The sequence below is a fragment of the Parasteatoda tepidariorum genome, chromosome 8, assembly GCF_982258835.1.
Source record: "Parasteatoda tepidariorum strain Cologne lab strain chromosome 8, Ptep-v5.0, whole genome shotgun sequence".
NCBI classification, from domain to species: Eukaryota; Metazoa; Arthropoda; class Arachnida; order Araneae; family Theridiidae; genus Parasteatoda; species Parasteatoda tepidariorum.
The window spans coordinates 9,269,920-9,287,126 of record NC_141762.1 but is presented as its reverse complement, the minus strand read 5'-3'; the positions used below and the strand labels follow the sequence as shown (position 1 = coordinate 9,287,126).

Genomic DNA, 17,207 nt, shown 5'->3' with positions numbered 1-17,207 from the left:
TAAATATTATAGAGGGGAAAAACAGAACTTTTGACTGTTGAAAATATTTTCCACTAATCAGGGCCTCCTTCCTCCTCGACGGCCACATGTATTACGAGACGCCGACGAAATGCAAAGTTACTTAAAATTAGTTCGAGGAAGTGATTTTTTTTTTGTGTGAATGCGATTGAGAATCTGATTAGCGAAATCTTTCATTTGCATGAGACAAATATTACATTCAGTGAGAATGGTCTTTTATTGTGCTACATGCCTAGCTTTAAAAAACAGGATATCATTTGATTGTATCGATTGATTGCTCCTTCCCTTGCTTCAGGAGGCGTTTAAAATATCGTTATCGTATCGTATTAGTCATCTAAACCGAAACAGAACTACATACGATGTAAATAAACAAATGCAATATTAGTTTTGTAAAGTAAATTAGTTTTAATAATGGATACGCCTAATCCAAGATACTTAGAGGAAAGAAGTCGAGTAAATTTATTTTTTATATTCTTTTCGTTCAAAATAGCTGACTCAAAATAAATGCTAAATTTTGACTTTCTTTATAAACTCTTGGCATAGCGTTTTAACAATTTAATGGTATCTAAATTATCTTTGCAACTTTATAAAATTGAATGTATAGTTTTAGAAACTTTGTTTTAAAACTATTATTGTTCTATTGTGAAAAAGTTCTTGCTTTTTCCTTGCAATTGCCACTTTACTTATTATTCGTGTTAAAGTGTATTTGTTTAAAAGTCAGGATCGTTCAAAATTAAAATAGCATTTCATTTCTGTTTCTGCAAAGTTGAATTATTGAGTCTGATTATACGTGATATTATCTACCATTAACATTCAATATTGATTGTATAAAATCATATTGTCAACTATTTTCCTTGTTACTACTTGCCATAAATATTTAATGAACTTTAAGATTTTTCAAATGTTAAACGTATAATTTTTTAAAACTATGTTTTACTCTACTCATTCATTTGTATTGATGTGTTTTATTTTTAGTTGTCTGCAACTGTATTTTTTGCAATCGCAAAAATACCTGCGATTTGAAATTATAGGAAAAATAAAAATTAATAGCAACAACAAAATGATTAAATAAAAATTGTATGGACTTAAACATTTTGCAAATGGTTAGGATAATTTTTTTCTGAGTTTGTTTTATGATATTCTTACTTTGTATTAATGTTGTACGTTTTTTTTGTTATTGTTTACAAAGTTATTGTTTTTGTCACTGGGTAACTTTTTTTTTGCTTCTTCCCAAAATGTACCATTTGATCGGTTTCATGATAAATAATCGTTAAGACTATATAGACATTAAGGATTATTGTTAATCTTGTTTTGGGTGTTAAATCAGCTTAATATTTATTTCATGCTTGTTTGTAGGTTTTAGTAGGCAATTTACCTGATGATTTTCTAAGATTCAATGAAGAAAATCCAAATCCAGAGTTAATTACTAATGGCCATTCACAAAATCCTTCACAAGTGGGCCAACAACAGCAACATCACCATATGGCCCCACAACCTATGGTGAATCAAATCACTATAACCATTGTTCAAGTAAGCAAAGGTTTCTTGTTTATGTAAGCAATTTTTTTTGTGAATAAGCTTTCCATTAATAAAATATTCTTTTTATCTTATATAATTATTATTTTTTTGCTTTATTTGAATTTTTTTTTCTTTCTTTCTTGATTTGCACTTAATTCATTATCTTTTACTCGGGTGCATAATTTATACTATATGTGATATAAATATAAAACTTACTTTGGTTTCTTTTTTGTATAAATAGTACATTTTAACTATGCAGAAAGAACTCTAAAGTATAATTTCAAATAAAAACCATCTTTACTGTCAATTTGGGCTACATTGGTTCATATGGGGTTACTCTAGTCCTACATAAGAAAAAATTATTAGTTTTGACTGTTAATCAAAACAAAGCATACATTAATTTTTGGTCTTAAAAAATGGTTTATACACTTGTTAAGGCTATTTTAGTATTTTTCGGTAATTAAAAAACTTGTTATGGCTAGACTGGAGTTTTTGTAAACTTTGGTTTTGATGAGTTTTTACCATCAAACATACGATTGTGGATGGATCCAGTTACATGATAAAGATTAGGTAAATGTCAAAATACTCCTTTATGTAGCCTGTCCAATGTGCTGTATTCCCCCCTTGTTAGCGATAAATATTTCATAAACACAACCTAAAAACCAAGTTTTCTGAGCCATTTTATACCAAGTCTGAAAAAATGGATATTCTTGTTTATGAGTGCTCTGAATCTCAAGGGAAGAAGAAAAAAAAAAAAAAAAAAGAAAAAAAACCTTCCAAGCTAATGAATCATGAATACTTTACTATTCATGAGATAACTATTACCAGTTAGAATGAAAAGTTTAGCTTCCAAAAGTCATAAGAACATTGTCATGTTTTTCAAATCAAAAAATCTATATTTTTAAAAGTTTAAATATGTAAAATAATTTATTTTTTTCAATTTACTGCATCATTTTTTTCTGATTCTTGTGAAAGGGGTTATATAGTCTAACATAGTCTTGTGTTCAATTTTTTAAAAATAAGTGAATGTTCCAAAGAAGTCTCGAACAGGAGTTACTTTGACTCAAAAATTCCAAAACAGTAAAAATATAGAAAAAAGAAGTTTTGTTTTCTTAAAATTTTCTAACTTACTTCGTTATAATTTGTTAATTGATTAAAACACGATTTGGACATTGTTTGTCCATTTATTATATTTTTATTAACAAAAATGTTTCCAAAAAAAAGTAGTCAAGGTATGTTTAAGTTATTTATCTTTTTAGATGAATAATTTTATCATAGTTGTAGGTGCCTTCTGTAAATTAAAGCTAGTGGAGTATGTACCAATTTGTTTCAACTTTTAAGTTGAATATACATTTAAAAATTGTCAACTTTTCAAACAATTCTGATAAATATTTTGACACATGATGATTCTTTATTACCCATTGGCCAAATGGGTCTTGATTTGGATTTCATAGCGTCATCACTTTTCAACTACAATAATCAAGAGTAATAGTAAACAGTGTACACGCGTTGCTATGATGACCGCTGCAGTTTGATAATTTTTTTAGAATTCTTTTTTTTCTCCCACTTTTAATTTTGTTACGCATTAAGTTGGTGAGTTTATTTTTGAGATATGCAACCAGAAAGGTCCCATAAATACTTCTTGGGTTGTGAAAGAAATAAAATTTCATAATTTAAACAATATTTTTTTTTTATTGTTTTATTTAAGAATAACCTATAGTTCAAACTGGATCGTTTTCAGTACTAATTCAGGTGAATATCACAAATAAAGAGGGTCTAAACTGATTTACACAGTCCCAAAAGTTAGAGTTGAAGCAAGAAAGAAATTATGCCAAGGCCTAAAATTACTGAGGCTGAAGAAACCAAAGAGTGTGGAGAGGAATACCTTCAGTATTACACACAAACAGAGAAACGAAGGATTTTGTTTGCAAATGCAAGCATGAAGGCCGTCCCTCCCAAAAGTACCGAAGGTGGTTGAGAGAATTGAATCCTACTGAAGAGCGAATGGTGACTCTCCGAACCCCTTTCATGCAAATACGAGAACTAAGTGTTGATCACCAGTTAGAGATAAAAAGAATTCATTGTCAACGTACCTAATAACTTACACAAGATCGTAGACTGTTTTGTACATAATATGAATGATTCATTCACTATTCATGTAAAATTGAGAAAAAGCCTAGCTTTCAAATCCTATTTCATGAATAAACTTGCGAATCCCAAACGCGTGTGTGATGCGGCTTACAATCTCCATCAAACACCATTGTACCCATCCAAAAATGTTAATATTGATCTCAATTGGCTGTTCAATGTCTGTTCAGTCATCAAAAGAGTTTACACAGAATGTGCCTGAGCTGCATTTAAATATGTTTGTGAAATTGTGTACCGAGCAGTTCAGGATTAACAGTTCAAGATGTCCAAGATGAAAACACAATAAAGTTTCTTTTCCAATAAAAATAAGACCACAACCATTTTGCCAATGGGTAACCTGTGATCACCTTGTGGCGATCACAATTTTCTTCTTTTTTCAGTGAATAGTTTTTTTTTATTTCTTCATGATTATTCTTTTTTCAGTATTTTAAATAATTCGGTTAGAAAATTAAATTATAAGAAATTAAAAAAAAAAAACGTTATTTTGAATAAAAGTTTATTTTAATTATTCAAAAACTTATACTACTGCATTTAGTTCGACCAGTTCACTATTTCATCAATTTCTTATTGTATAATTCGTATGAATTCTCATTTTAAAGTAATGGTTATCAAAAAAAAAATTCACTCTCTTTAAATTGTTGTATAAACTTCCATAATGAATAAAAGTTGTTTTCATTGCTTTGAATATTTTATATTAAGTAAAATGGTTTATTTACAGACAATGAGAGGAGGTATAGAGGAAATCTTTATTCTTGGGTGTTTAAACTGATTGAGGTTTTTCATCGTTTTACAACTACAGCAGCTTTTGATTCTTTTAATTCATATCTGGCTAGTCTCAAAAATGGACATTTGTTTTTGAGCGCAAGAAAGATGTGGACTGTTGTTTAAAATTTGTATATTTTTTAGATGAATGAAATTCTTAATCAAGTAAAAACAACAGCAGCTTTAACAATTCACAGTAAATTCAGAGTGTCAGTTGGCCCACCTCAGAAAACCCTCAATGTTTTCTACATAAAGCAGTGTTTTAAATGAAAAAGAATTGATTCATAAATTTTTAGAAATAATGAAAAACAGTAATTTTTAAAATTACTAAAACTGTTGTGTTTAAAAATAATTCGGTTATTAAAGTAAAATATTGATTAATTTATAAATTTTATCTAGATTTTAGTTCATTTTTGAATTCTGTATTTTTTTCATTGCATATTGTGTATATGTTGTTGCTATTTTAAGTTCATATCAGAAATCCAGGAAATATGCCAGTATTTTGGATTTGGGGACTCACACTGTTCATTTGTTGAATATTTTGATATTGAACTTTATTTGCTTTGAGATTTTTTTCCAGTTGATTGATGTTAAAATCGACATAGTTTGTATTCATTAGAATCCAGTGTTATCAGGGGTCTGTTTAGAAGAAGTTTGGGTCCGTTAGCGGACCCTTCACAAAATATCTTTTCATAAAAACGGACCCTTCACAAAATATTTTAATCTAAAAACGGACCCTTCACAAAATGATTTTTCTTTTAATCGGACCTTTCACAAATTTTTTTATCTTCATTATTATTTTGTTAATCGAATAAACCCTTCCCAGGGCAGAAAACAAGAAAGATGGATGTAGACGTTGTCTTCGGCAGAGGATTCTTCCATTATTCGTTCGAAATGAATATTCTGCGTTCAGCAGTATAGGCTAAATACCAAATATTTGTATGTTGCATCTCTAATTTAGAAGCAGCAATTGCTGTTTATTTTTGAAAATTTAATTTTTTTATTATAATTTTGCAGTGCTGAGCCTAATCTTGTATCTATTTACAATTTAAAAACTCCTTGAAAAAGTTCTTTGCAATAACCGGCCCCTATTTGCACAAATTCATAAAAGCGGACCCTGGTTGAAAGAATGTGAGTAATTTTTTCACAATTTCGTGAAAAACGGACCTTTCACAAAATGTCTGGACAGACCCCTGGTTATGAAATGTTGAACTTATATACCGTGACTGAAATAAAATATTATTTATTTTGTAAAGTATGTAGTTTTTTTTAAAAACTTATGTTTTGGATTAAGAAACTAAATTAAATAGATTGTCTTTGTTTACAAACCTTATGAGATTAAAGCCTGAAAGTCTCTTGAGATTAGAAAGCTTTCAGATCTCTAAAATCTTTCATATTCAATAATTTAAATGCTACTATTCAAACTGTTTATGACAGATTATAAAGAAATATTACTTTGGTTAACTGTTTCAAGATTAACTATAAATTTTATATATTTTTGTAATACTGTGTAATTAAAATTTTAAATTAAAGACCTTTTCTGTTTGAGACCCAAAGCTGTGAACTACTGGAACAGAAAAGTTCATACTTAACAGCTTGAATCTACTACCATTACTATGGATGAAAAAGATCCTTACTCTCTTATGAATGGTGGGCGAATATGCGTATAAACCAATTTTCTTTGCGTGTATAATTTAGTAATAATTTTGTGGGTTTATTTCAGGCTGAACTCACTAAAAGTTATAGCTTGACCAAAATGGATCCATATGTGAGAGTTAGAATAGGTCACTCTGTGTATGAAACCCATACATCGATTAGAGGAGGCAAATTTCCTCGATGGAATAAGATAATTACATCGTAAGTTCTTTTTAATTAAATGTACTCACATAAATTTTTTTTTTTAATTCTCTAAATGTAACTTTATTTTTTTGGAATGGGACTGGTTTTTAGTTTATTAATCTATTAAATGAAATCAACTTTTTCTTCAATAATGTTAGCTTTTTCATAATGCCAGTTTCTCAATAATGTTGACTTGCACTTTTTGTTGCATGACTAAAATTTTAAATATTGAATCTTATCTTCAAATTAGGGTTACATTTCCCTGTAAGTGTTTTCTAAATGAATTTTCCAGTTTTGTAATTTTTGCATTTTTGAGACCTATGCTAATTTTGATTGTATCCAAATATTAAGCGATAATTAATGTAAATTAATTAATTACTTTAATTGGCTTTATTAATGAACTTTTTCATAATGTCAGCCTGCACCAATTGTTGCATGGCTAAAAGAATTTTAAATCTTATCTTCAAATGAGGGCAACATTTTCTAGTTTATATTTTTTAAAATATATGTTCTAGTTATATAATTTTTACATTATTGAATCTTATGCAGATTTTGGTTGCATTCAATTGACAAGTGATTAATTATGGTAAATTTTACTGGGATTCATTCGCTAATTTATGTATGTAATAGGATTTTATTAATGTATTTAATGTCTGCTTAATTCAATATGTATGGTTATCTATTTGATATAATTACAAAAATAAATTATAGAAAGTGTTACAAAAAATGGATTGTGTTACAAAAAAAAAAAATTATTGTTAAAGATATTGTCGTAGCAAAATTTACTCAGCTGTGATGAAATCAGCATAACAGTGGAAGCATAAGTGTAAAATTGTAGATATTCTTTAAAAAGAAAAAAATACACAAGTGATTCTCCACACTATGTTATGCAAGATTTTCTTTCTTTCTTTCTTTTTTGAAGTATTTATAATTAAACCATGCCCAATAGCAAGTCTTATATGCGTGCATTATGAAATAAATTTTGAGAACTTACACTTTTAGAACTTTTGAGAACTTACATATGAATTTGTTTCATTTAATTTTTCAGTGAATTGTTTTACTTTGGTAAAATTTCAGTTTATGTTTTGATTTAGAAACTTGTAATTTTTTCTTTGTTGCATTTCTGCATTTTGATATTTTACAATTTTTTTAAATTCTATTTTACTGATTTTATTTTCTAACATTTTTATAAAGAAAGCTAACTAAAACATTTATTATGGTACCTAAATATAAATAGTTTTATTAATAAATGGACTATATGTTCAGTAACAACAAACATAACAGTAACAGTAAGCTGTAAACATAAATTAATACAATAGATAATTGACCAATTGGTTTCATTTAATTTTTCTTCAGAGAATTGTTTTATTTTAGTAAAATTTCAGTTTGTGTTTTGGTTTTGAGTCTTGTAATTTTTTTTTATAGCATATCTGTATTTTTTTCTATCATTTTTAAGAATTCTGTTTAACTGATTTTGTTTCTTAACACTGTCATTAAGAAGACTAAAACATTTATTGTGGTACCTAATATAAATGGTTGTATCAATAAATGGTACTCCTAAACCCTCTTCTTAAACTTTAAATGGTCCTAAGTTCTGTTTTTAATTACAAATAGTCTTCTTTTTCTCTTTTCTTTGGCTAAAATATGCTAGGAGCCCTGTAAATGTTTCCTTATTTTAATAGGTTCAAAACAAAGCGATTTTAAATACATGTCATTATATGTTGAAAATTCAACATATGTGGTTAAATAAAATTTTTAAAATTTTGACGTTTATTTATATAAATTGTTTTTCAAAATTAGTTGATATGAAACCCTAATTTTTCATTGTTGTATTTATAGCTACCTTGATCCTGGTATAAAGACCATTCACTTTGAAATGTTTGATGAGGTAATATCTTTATAAATTTTTAAATATGCTTGTATTTTCAACTGATCATAATTGTATTTAATTTTAATTCAATTTTTAGAATATATATATAAGTCTATTGTTGGAATACCAAATTTGTGATGTACCTAATAAATTTTTTTAGTGCACCCTCACTCCTGATGAAAGAATAGCATATGCTGATTTAGTCATTCCTGATGATGTTTTTCAAGGCAAATTGTTTGATGAAAACATTCCCCTCAGTGGTAAACAAGGAACAGACAAAGAAGGCTTTTTAAGTATTACAATGCATATGAAGGTAAAAATTAAAATTTCAATAAGTGCTCACATATTTCAGTTTATTGTTTGAGATATTTTTTTTAAATTTGAAATAGTATGTGGTATATTTTTATCTTATGAAGCATTGCTTAAGTGATAATTTTTTTTTAGTCTGTACCATATTGGTCTACTGTGTCTGCACCGACCCTAATGATTACACCTGACCTGCCATATTATTCCCGGCAATACGGAAACCCGATGCTTGGACGTTAGTATAAAAAGTTTTCTAGAATAATTCTGTTAAAGTAAATTTTAAATAAATGTGGCCTTTTTTGACATATCACGGGTTTAATCACCATCAAAAGTTAATTGAATCATGGTTATTAAATCTATCATGGTATTATTTTAGATGAATGTTTATGTTCTTTTATGATGATTTATTTTCTTTTTAGTTCCCCGTATACAAACTATGCAATACCAACCACCACCTGTACAATACCAGCAACCACCTGTACAATACCAGCAACCACCTATGGTAAATCCAAATTATGCATATCCTGCAGTTCAGCCACAACCTTACCGTCCTAGTGAAGAAGAAATAAAACAAGTAAATAATTCTTTTTTTTTTTTTAGCGTTGGTTTTATAAATTTACTTGAAATATAACAGTGTAAAAAAATAATGAAACTATCAAGTGTGGATTACAAAATGTATCGTTTCAATTTTAACTAGTTATTTAAAATATATTTTTTAGTAGTTTACATTTGATTTTTATTATTAATTAATACCTTTAAAAATTGCTTTCTTGTTTTTAATTAAAATTGCCTTTTTTACGTCTTAAGTGAGAGGCTCAAATGCAGAACTATTGTGTTGACAAAACAAAAAACGGGAAAAATTCTATAACTATCTGGGTTTTAAACAAGCTCAAAATCGAAATACTTAATGTAAATTGAAACGGCAATGTATTTATGCTGAATCTGGAAAAAACCTTTCTATACAGGAATGGGAATGCGGCAAACTTATATTTTTGAGAGGGGAAAATCCCTTTTTGCTTTTTTTTGTATTTAAATACAAAGTTGCATTTAAATTAAAGTTGAATTAAAATTCAACTTAATTTTAAATAACATAAGGTTTTTATGTTTAATTCTTAGGCCGAGATAGCCTAAAAATTAAACGGTCGGTAGGGCGCTGGGCCCATGCCTGAGAGTTTGTGGGTTTGAACCCTGCCTGCCGAATACTTATTGTGTAGTTGGTGACTGATGCATGTTAAAATTCTGCCATGTTCCCATAACAAATCAATACCTCTGAAGGTACTGGATTGGAGACCGACCGTTCTCTGATTCAGGTCAAAATTTTGATCTGTGGATGAATGAATGGGTTCGCCTTATAAACGAGTGTGACGTATGATGTGCAAAAGTCGAATTCTTGGCCATAGATGGCGCCACTGAAGAGCAAGAATCGCACACTCTGCCTTAAATTTGCTCGGTTTCACCAAGCAGGCTTGCCGTGTGGCAAGTGGCATTAAACCATGTTTAATTTTTGAATACTTTATAATTTATTAATTTTATCACATGCATTTTAAATTGAGTTGAATTGAAATTCAACTTTAATTTAAACTGCATACATTTTTTATGTTACAATTTTTAAAGATTTTATAGTTTGTAAATTTTGTCACATCTATTTTAGATTAAATTGATTTAAAATTCAACTTGAAAATACATGTGACAAAATTTACAAAGTTGATTAAGTTGAATTAAAATTCAACTTAATTTTTAACAACATAAAGCTTTTATGTATAATTTTAAGAACTTTATAATTTGTAAATTCTATCACATGTATTTTAGATTAAGTTGAATTAAAATTTAACTTTATTTTAAATGACAGAAATTTTTATTTTTAAGACTTGTAGAGATTATAATTTGTAAATTCTGCCACCTTTTTTTAGATTAAGTTGAATTAAAACTCAACTTAAATTTTAACAACAAAAAGTTTTTATGCATAATTTTTAAATTCTTTTTAATATGCAAATTTTGCCATTCATATTTTAGATCAAGTTGAGTTTGTTTTTACAATAATAATCTTCGTCTATGTTAAGGTCCCAAATTGTTTTTACAATAATAATCTTCGTCTATGGTAAGGTCCCAAATGAAATCAGGTATATGAAGATAGTGCTTCAGATTCACTGTATGAATTCTGCTACCGGAGTCACGTTTAATTCGTTGTTATTTTTAAAAAATATTTATGAATATGTGTATTCTGTATATGTATTCTGTATATGTGTATTTATGAATATGTGTTTTTGTTATTCTTTTAGATGCAAGAAATGTTCCCTGCCTATGATCGGGAAGTTATTCTGAGTGTCTTAGAAAATTGCCATGGAAACAAAGATCAAGTCATAACATCTCTTTTGTCTCTTTCAGACAAATAACTGTGATGAAGAACATTTTTCTTTTTGGATTTTTTGTATCATACCGTGCTGAAAATAAATGTTCTTGAAGACAAAATTTTCAAAATAATTTTCGGTTGTGAAATTACCTTCTATAAGTGCTTTCAGAAATTTAGCGTAATGTTTATAAATTTTATAATTGTAATTATATGTTTAAAAAAATGTTTATTCAAGAAATGTAATGAGTAGTTGTTTGAATTTTACACGTTTTTGTCAAAGGAGAGCTTGAAAATTATTTTATAGCTTGCTCTTAAGATTGCACTTCAAAATATTTGTAATTTAATTACTGTATTATAATATTCGTTTAAAGGAATGTGATATTAAAAGAATTACTACATTTAGTTTTATTTTTGTTATTTAAAAACATCATTCATAACCTATGATAATAATCAATATATAAGGCAGGTTTACTGTAGAATGTGATTAGAATCTTGTTGGTAGTTGGCTAATAATATGAACTATCATTAAAATTTTTTCAGGCAAAGTAAAAAGAGTTTTTTGAATTTGGAAAGAATTTTTTTAAGCATGAAATTCTTCTTTGAGTTTGCAGTTTTTTGCTTTTTATCATCTTCTTTTTTAAAACTTTTTTTTTTGTATCATTCTATTAAATTTCTATTATATTTTCTAATCCTTAACATATAAGACAGTTTAAAAATTGAAATTATGTAATTTGCATGAAAATTATTTAATTGAATAGTAATTTTTTCAGTTATATTAAATAATTGATTTGAAAAGGGCAATTCCACCGTTTAAGAATGTCATATTTGAAAACTTTAGCATGTTATAATTCAATTTAAAAAAATTGAGCAGCTCTAATAATTATTGTTGAAATAATCCTGGATGTAATTTACACTTTCTCCAAATTTTAGTTATTTCCATTTGTTAAAAAATAAAATTCTTGAAGTGAATTTTTTTAAGCATGAGATTCTTCTTTGAGTCTGGAATTTTTTCACTTTTTATCATCTTTTTCAAAACTTTTTTTTGTATCATTTTATTAAATTTCTATTATATTCTCTAAGCATATTAACATCTAAGACAGAATGAAAAACTAAAGTTTAAAAATTAAAAACTAGGTATTTAGAACGTAAAACGATATGTTACGTCATAACGGCACGTTTTTTAGCTTTTTTTAAGAAACTTTTAATTCCTAAAAGTTGGAGTAAGTATGAATGGCATCAAGATTTATTTTCACAAATATTAGTAGAGCTGTTCAAATTTTTTAAACTGAGTTAAAAAAAATTTGAATTCGACATTTCTAAATAGTGAAATACCCAAAACAAATTTTATTCTATTAAAAATTGTTGATTAAAGTTTGCATAAATGCATAATTAAAGATCTAAAGCTTTATATTAATTATTTCCGAAGGAAACAAATACCCGTGACTATCTTGGCTTTTTTTTATGCCGACCCATTTTACTCCATAGTCTTGTCATTTGGAACCCAAACCAGAAGAGTTATTTTATATCAATTTTGTATTATAAGTAAAAAATATTATATTTACCATTTTAATAATTTATTGTGAAATACCGGTATCTTTTTCTGTGTTAAAACTGAAATCTTCCAAACAAAGCTCGCTTACAAACGATAATTTTTAAAATTTGCACTTATTTGCAGTAATTTAGATCTAAAAGAAACAGTTATTCATAATTCAAATTTCTATAATTTACAAAATCAATGATTGATATATTTTTGAATACGAATGAAAAAAAATTCCTAACTACTTTTCGTGATTTTTATATTTTAGTACAAATATAATTCAGATAATTTAAGCGAGTTTTCTTTAGTAAATATTAGACTATTTTTATAATAAAAAAATACCAAAAAATATTTTTCTGTGTAATTAGAGCATAAGAAGAAAAAAAATTTAATATTGGTTTGTTACACTTATGTCTTCCTTCCCCTTTGTCGCAGTTAGAAATTCCTGAATATCCCCACCCTTCTCCCAACTGTATTTTGAAATGAATGCGAAAATCTGTAAAAAATACATAAATATGAGTGTAAAAGTTTAATTTTTTTTTGTTGGAAAAAATTTAAAATATTTCTAGTTACAATTTTAAGTTATAACCACCAGAAGCTGCTGACAGTCGCGGTTGGGGCCCTCTTGCCATACACCTATATTGTCATTATTTCTATATTTATGTTTTATTTTTATAACCGCCGTAGAACAGCCGACCCAATTTTGAGTTTAGGACCACCTATGTTCAACTCCATAAGCATTGTACTTATGAACCCTGCACCAGAAGACAACGGAACTCCCGAATCTAGTATTGGCCTTCATGGAGGTCTTTTTGATGGCACTACCCCGCATTTGCGGAAGAAAGCGATGAGAATCTCCTACAGTTAGCCCGACAGTAAGGGGACTCTCACCCATGCAGTGCTGGATTAAGCGTACGCGGGCGTTCTAGACCATTCAAATTTTTGTGGCCCATAGATTAAATTTTTTTTTCTCGTATATTTTTTATTTATTCAAATATAAAAGTATTTATATATCGTTCAATTTAAGAAAGCATATTTAAAATTAAAATAAATAATAATGAATTATATTTTACTTCATTTAGTAAAATTAGAACTAAAAAATAATCATAACATATATATTTGAAATTGATTTTTTTTAAATCATTGTTTTTCTAAATTTTTTAAAATTTATTTTCAAAAAATCCATTTTAAGGGGGCCCCTAATCATTGGGAGCCCTAGGCCATGGCCTAGTCTGGCCTAATGGGTAAACCGGCACTGCACCCATGATACATCTACCACTGAGGTCGGTCAGCACCACTGTCGGTGCGAGCCGGATACAGAATTCGTATCGACCAGCCATCGCTTTGATTCGAACCCGGTATACCTCATAGAAAGGCGAGTGCTCTATATTTATGTTTAAATCGTACATATACTCAACTATATGCCTAGCCATGCCATTATCTTATCTCTTTGAGTTCAGATTTGTTAAATCAGTGAGAGCCCACCAGGGCTGGTACAGAATAACTAGAACAATTCTGATTTTTCTTTTCAGTTCATATTACTTGGAAATATCATTCTCAAAACGTATTAAATTTCACAGGTTTGAGAATGTGAGAGATGTTCATTGTAATACGACATTTTAATTAATAAAATGCATACCACATCGGTAAATGGCTCAGGTATCCTTAAAAATACAAATTAAATTTCAAAATAATACTTTTAAAACATCCTTTTAAAGTTAAAAATTAGTAATTAAAAACTTGCTTTTCAGAACCGTGATGTTTAGAAGACAAAAAATCATGTCTATCAGAAAAATTCCATAGCTCGTGAAATAAGGAAATTAGTCTGTATAATTGTTAGCGTGAATGATCGACAGCCAGAGAATGTCAACAATCACATAGTCACTTTGGTGAATGTCCGAAATATTTCATGTTAATCTATTCGCTGATATTATTATATTTATTCGATATTTTAATGTCTGCTGAGGATAGATTAGGAGAAACATCAGTGTTCGGAGTACCTTAAAAAACATTGATATAGGGTGGTATACCAGGCAGTGAACCTTAAAAACATTGATGTAGGGCATACCGGGCAGTGGCACTTAACTAGATCTAGTATATAGTATTTCGGACATTTACCAAAGCGACTATGTGATCGTCAACATTCACCGGTGGAAGTCAACAACCACTAACTTCGGTCATTCACAATTACATAGTCTAAGAGTGGGTGTTGTAGTGTAAGGTTCATCCGTTCCCCTCCTTTTTTTGAGAACTCAAAAAATCGCCTTCAATCTGCAAAGGCGTAAGAAAACTTTCGCTAATGATCAATGATAGGAATTCATTAAAATTTAAAAACAGGAAAGTGATGAAAATAACACGGGGAAACAATTTTTTTCGATTGCATGAGAGTTTTGATATTGATCTTATATATTTCGGAAATCTATATTCGGTTTCTCTCTACACGCTATAGTTGTTTCGCAATTTAATTATATGTTCCTAAGCAATATATTTTAAAGTTTACTCGTGTGAAGACAAAGTGCTTACTTAGGGAGTGTTTGGAAGAAAGCGGTAATAGTTTATGAGGCAGTAAGTTTAGGTAATCTGTATTTTTTTTTCTCTCCAAAGGAGCAGAAATGCGTATATGTATGTCTGAACCGTAGTGGCTTAGGGGATAGAACGCTCGCCACCCTATGAGGTGTACCGGGTTCGAATCCCAGAGATGGCTGGTCGATTTGAATTGCGCACTCGCCTCGCACCGACCACAGTGCTGACGTATCCTCAGTGATAGATGTATCCGTTCTCAGATCATGGGTTAGAGTCCCTGGGATAGAGATCATGGTACAGATCATGGGTTAGAGTCTCCTTACCGTCATGCTAACCGTGGGAGTTTTTCGTGGCTTTTCTCTCCATGTAAAGCAAATGCGGGTAAGTTCCATCAAAAAGTCTTCCGTGAAGGCAAATTTCTCCCAATACTTGATCCAGGCATTCCCTTGTCTTCTGGATTGTGTTCCAAATGACAAGCCTACGGAGTTGTACAATTGTAGTCGTAAAGGGCCGGGATAGCCTGGTCGGTAGGGTGCTGCGCCCAAGTCCAAGAGGTCGTGGGTTCGATCCTCGCCGGCCGAACACTCCCGTGTAGTAAATGGTGACTGATGCACGTTAAATCTGTCGAGTCTCAAAGTCCTCCATGTTCCCATAACAAATCAGTACCTCTGGGGGTACTGATCCTTGTCTTCCGGATTGGGTTCAAAATTACAAGGCTACGGAGTTGAACATTAGTAGTCGTAAACCCATTAAATTGGGTCGGCTGTTCAACGACGGTTATAAAATAAAATAAAAAATTGTAGTCGTAAACTGTAAATTGGGTCGGCTGTTTATAAACCAAAATATATGTATGTCTTTAAACCTATATATTCCTAATAAACCTGTACATTTAGAGAAAAAATAAACTAAACTAAAAATGTGATTTTGAAAAAAAATATGTAGCTTCCAAAAAAAAAAAAAACTAATTTCAAATTTGAAATCCCCACATCCGAATAAGGTAGCATTTAGTTTTAATATAAATATAACAAAAAATTTCTTTCTTAGTGTAATTTAAATAATTATATCAAGATAAATTATACCAAAATTTTTTTGAAACATTACGTGTTTACAAAGTTAAAAATAAATCCTGCTTACAATTTCAAAATCTGTACTGTAAAATCTTAAGCAGAAAGCGTAAAAAAACAGTAACTATGACTTTATGAGTACTTCGTCAGATTTTATTCGTTATACAATATTTAATGTGGTGGTCTAATTTATGATGTTCTGTTTAATTCTTGTAAATTCAATTTAGAATGATTTTATATAAATTCAATATAATAATACTTATCTTATAATACTTATAAATAAATTTAACATATACAGTATACTCTCGATATCTTATATTGAAGGGAAGCTAAAAAAATTTCGAGATAGCGAGTTTTCAAGATAACAAGTTCAGAACTAAATATAATCTAAAAATTAGTAAAATATATTCTAAATATTACTCTAAAAATAGAGTCATGATACATGAGAATAACTACTAATAAATATGTTTGTATTGATAGTTGACTATAATAATACTCTAAATACAACAATGATAATTTTATTTTTAAGAGTTAGACGAAAATAAAAATGCATTAAATAGAAAAGAATTGGTTTACAGTAAATTTACATTGTGATTTTTCAGAAAAAATTCATTTTCTATTTAGAAAAAAAATTCGACATAACAAGGTTTTGAGGAGAAAATCTTTGACATAGGAATTCAAATTAACATTAGGATGATATAAAATACCAAGGGGAAAGTATTTTTTTGACATAACAAGGTTTTCGAAATATCGAAGTTCGAGATATCGAGAGTACTGTATATTAATGCATGAACTGATTGAATTTAAAAGAAAATCCATGTGCATACTAAAGCAATCTTATTGTAAGTTTATTAAGCTTGGTCGCATAGAGTTAAAGTTAGCATTATATTCAGCTGATTAATGATCTTGTTTTGTTTATGAGTCTCGAATAAAATGTAAATTTATTATGTCATTTTCATATTATTTTTTTTAAGTACACCTCAAATGATTCTTACGATAATCAGCATTGCGATCTAAGGAAAAGACATTTCTTACATAAAATTTTATAATTAAATATTTTTATTGTTCTTGTAATCGGTATTTTTTCCTTTTCGCGTTCGTCGTTTTATTAAGCCATCGTATAAATAAAAAAATATTTAAATTGTGATTTTACGCGAACCATCATAAAATCAATTGATCTTTTGTTAAAGGAAAAAAATAAACGTTGGAGGAAATTTTTTTTCGTGTATTTAAATCGTAGCTTATAATTATTTAGAGATACTTCGTATCAAT

At 28.8% G+C, this 17,207-nt stretch overlaps 1 protein-coding gene across 2 annotated transcripts; it reads left to right on the top strand.

Moving 5' to 3' along the window:
- Positions 1–306: 306 nt before the first annotated feature.
- On the top strand, positions 307–11,213 carry LOC107457274 (toll-interacting protein). Of its 2 annotated transcripts, none has more exons than XM_043047589.3 (8): positions 307–471; positions 1,375–1,548; positions 6,170–6,303; positions 8,125–8,173; positions 8,316–8,468; positions 8,600–8,696; positions 8,881–9,035; positions 10,741–11,213. In XM_043047589.3, the coding sequence occupies exons 1-8, from the start codon at positions 430–432 to the stop codon at positions 10,852–10,854; spliced, it is 918 nt and encodes a 305-aa protein (XP_042903523.2). In that variant the 5' UTR covers positions 307–429; the 3' UTR covers positions 10,855–11,213. The 2 variants fall into 2 exon arrangements, with proteins under 2 accessions (XP_042903523.2, XP_042903524.2); XM_043047590.3 differs by having other exon boundaries at positions 380–579.
- The last annotated feature ends 5,994 nt before the right edge of the window (positions 11,214–17,207 follow it).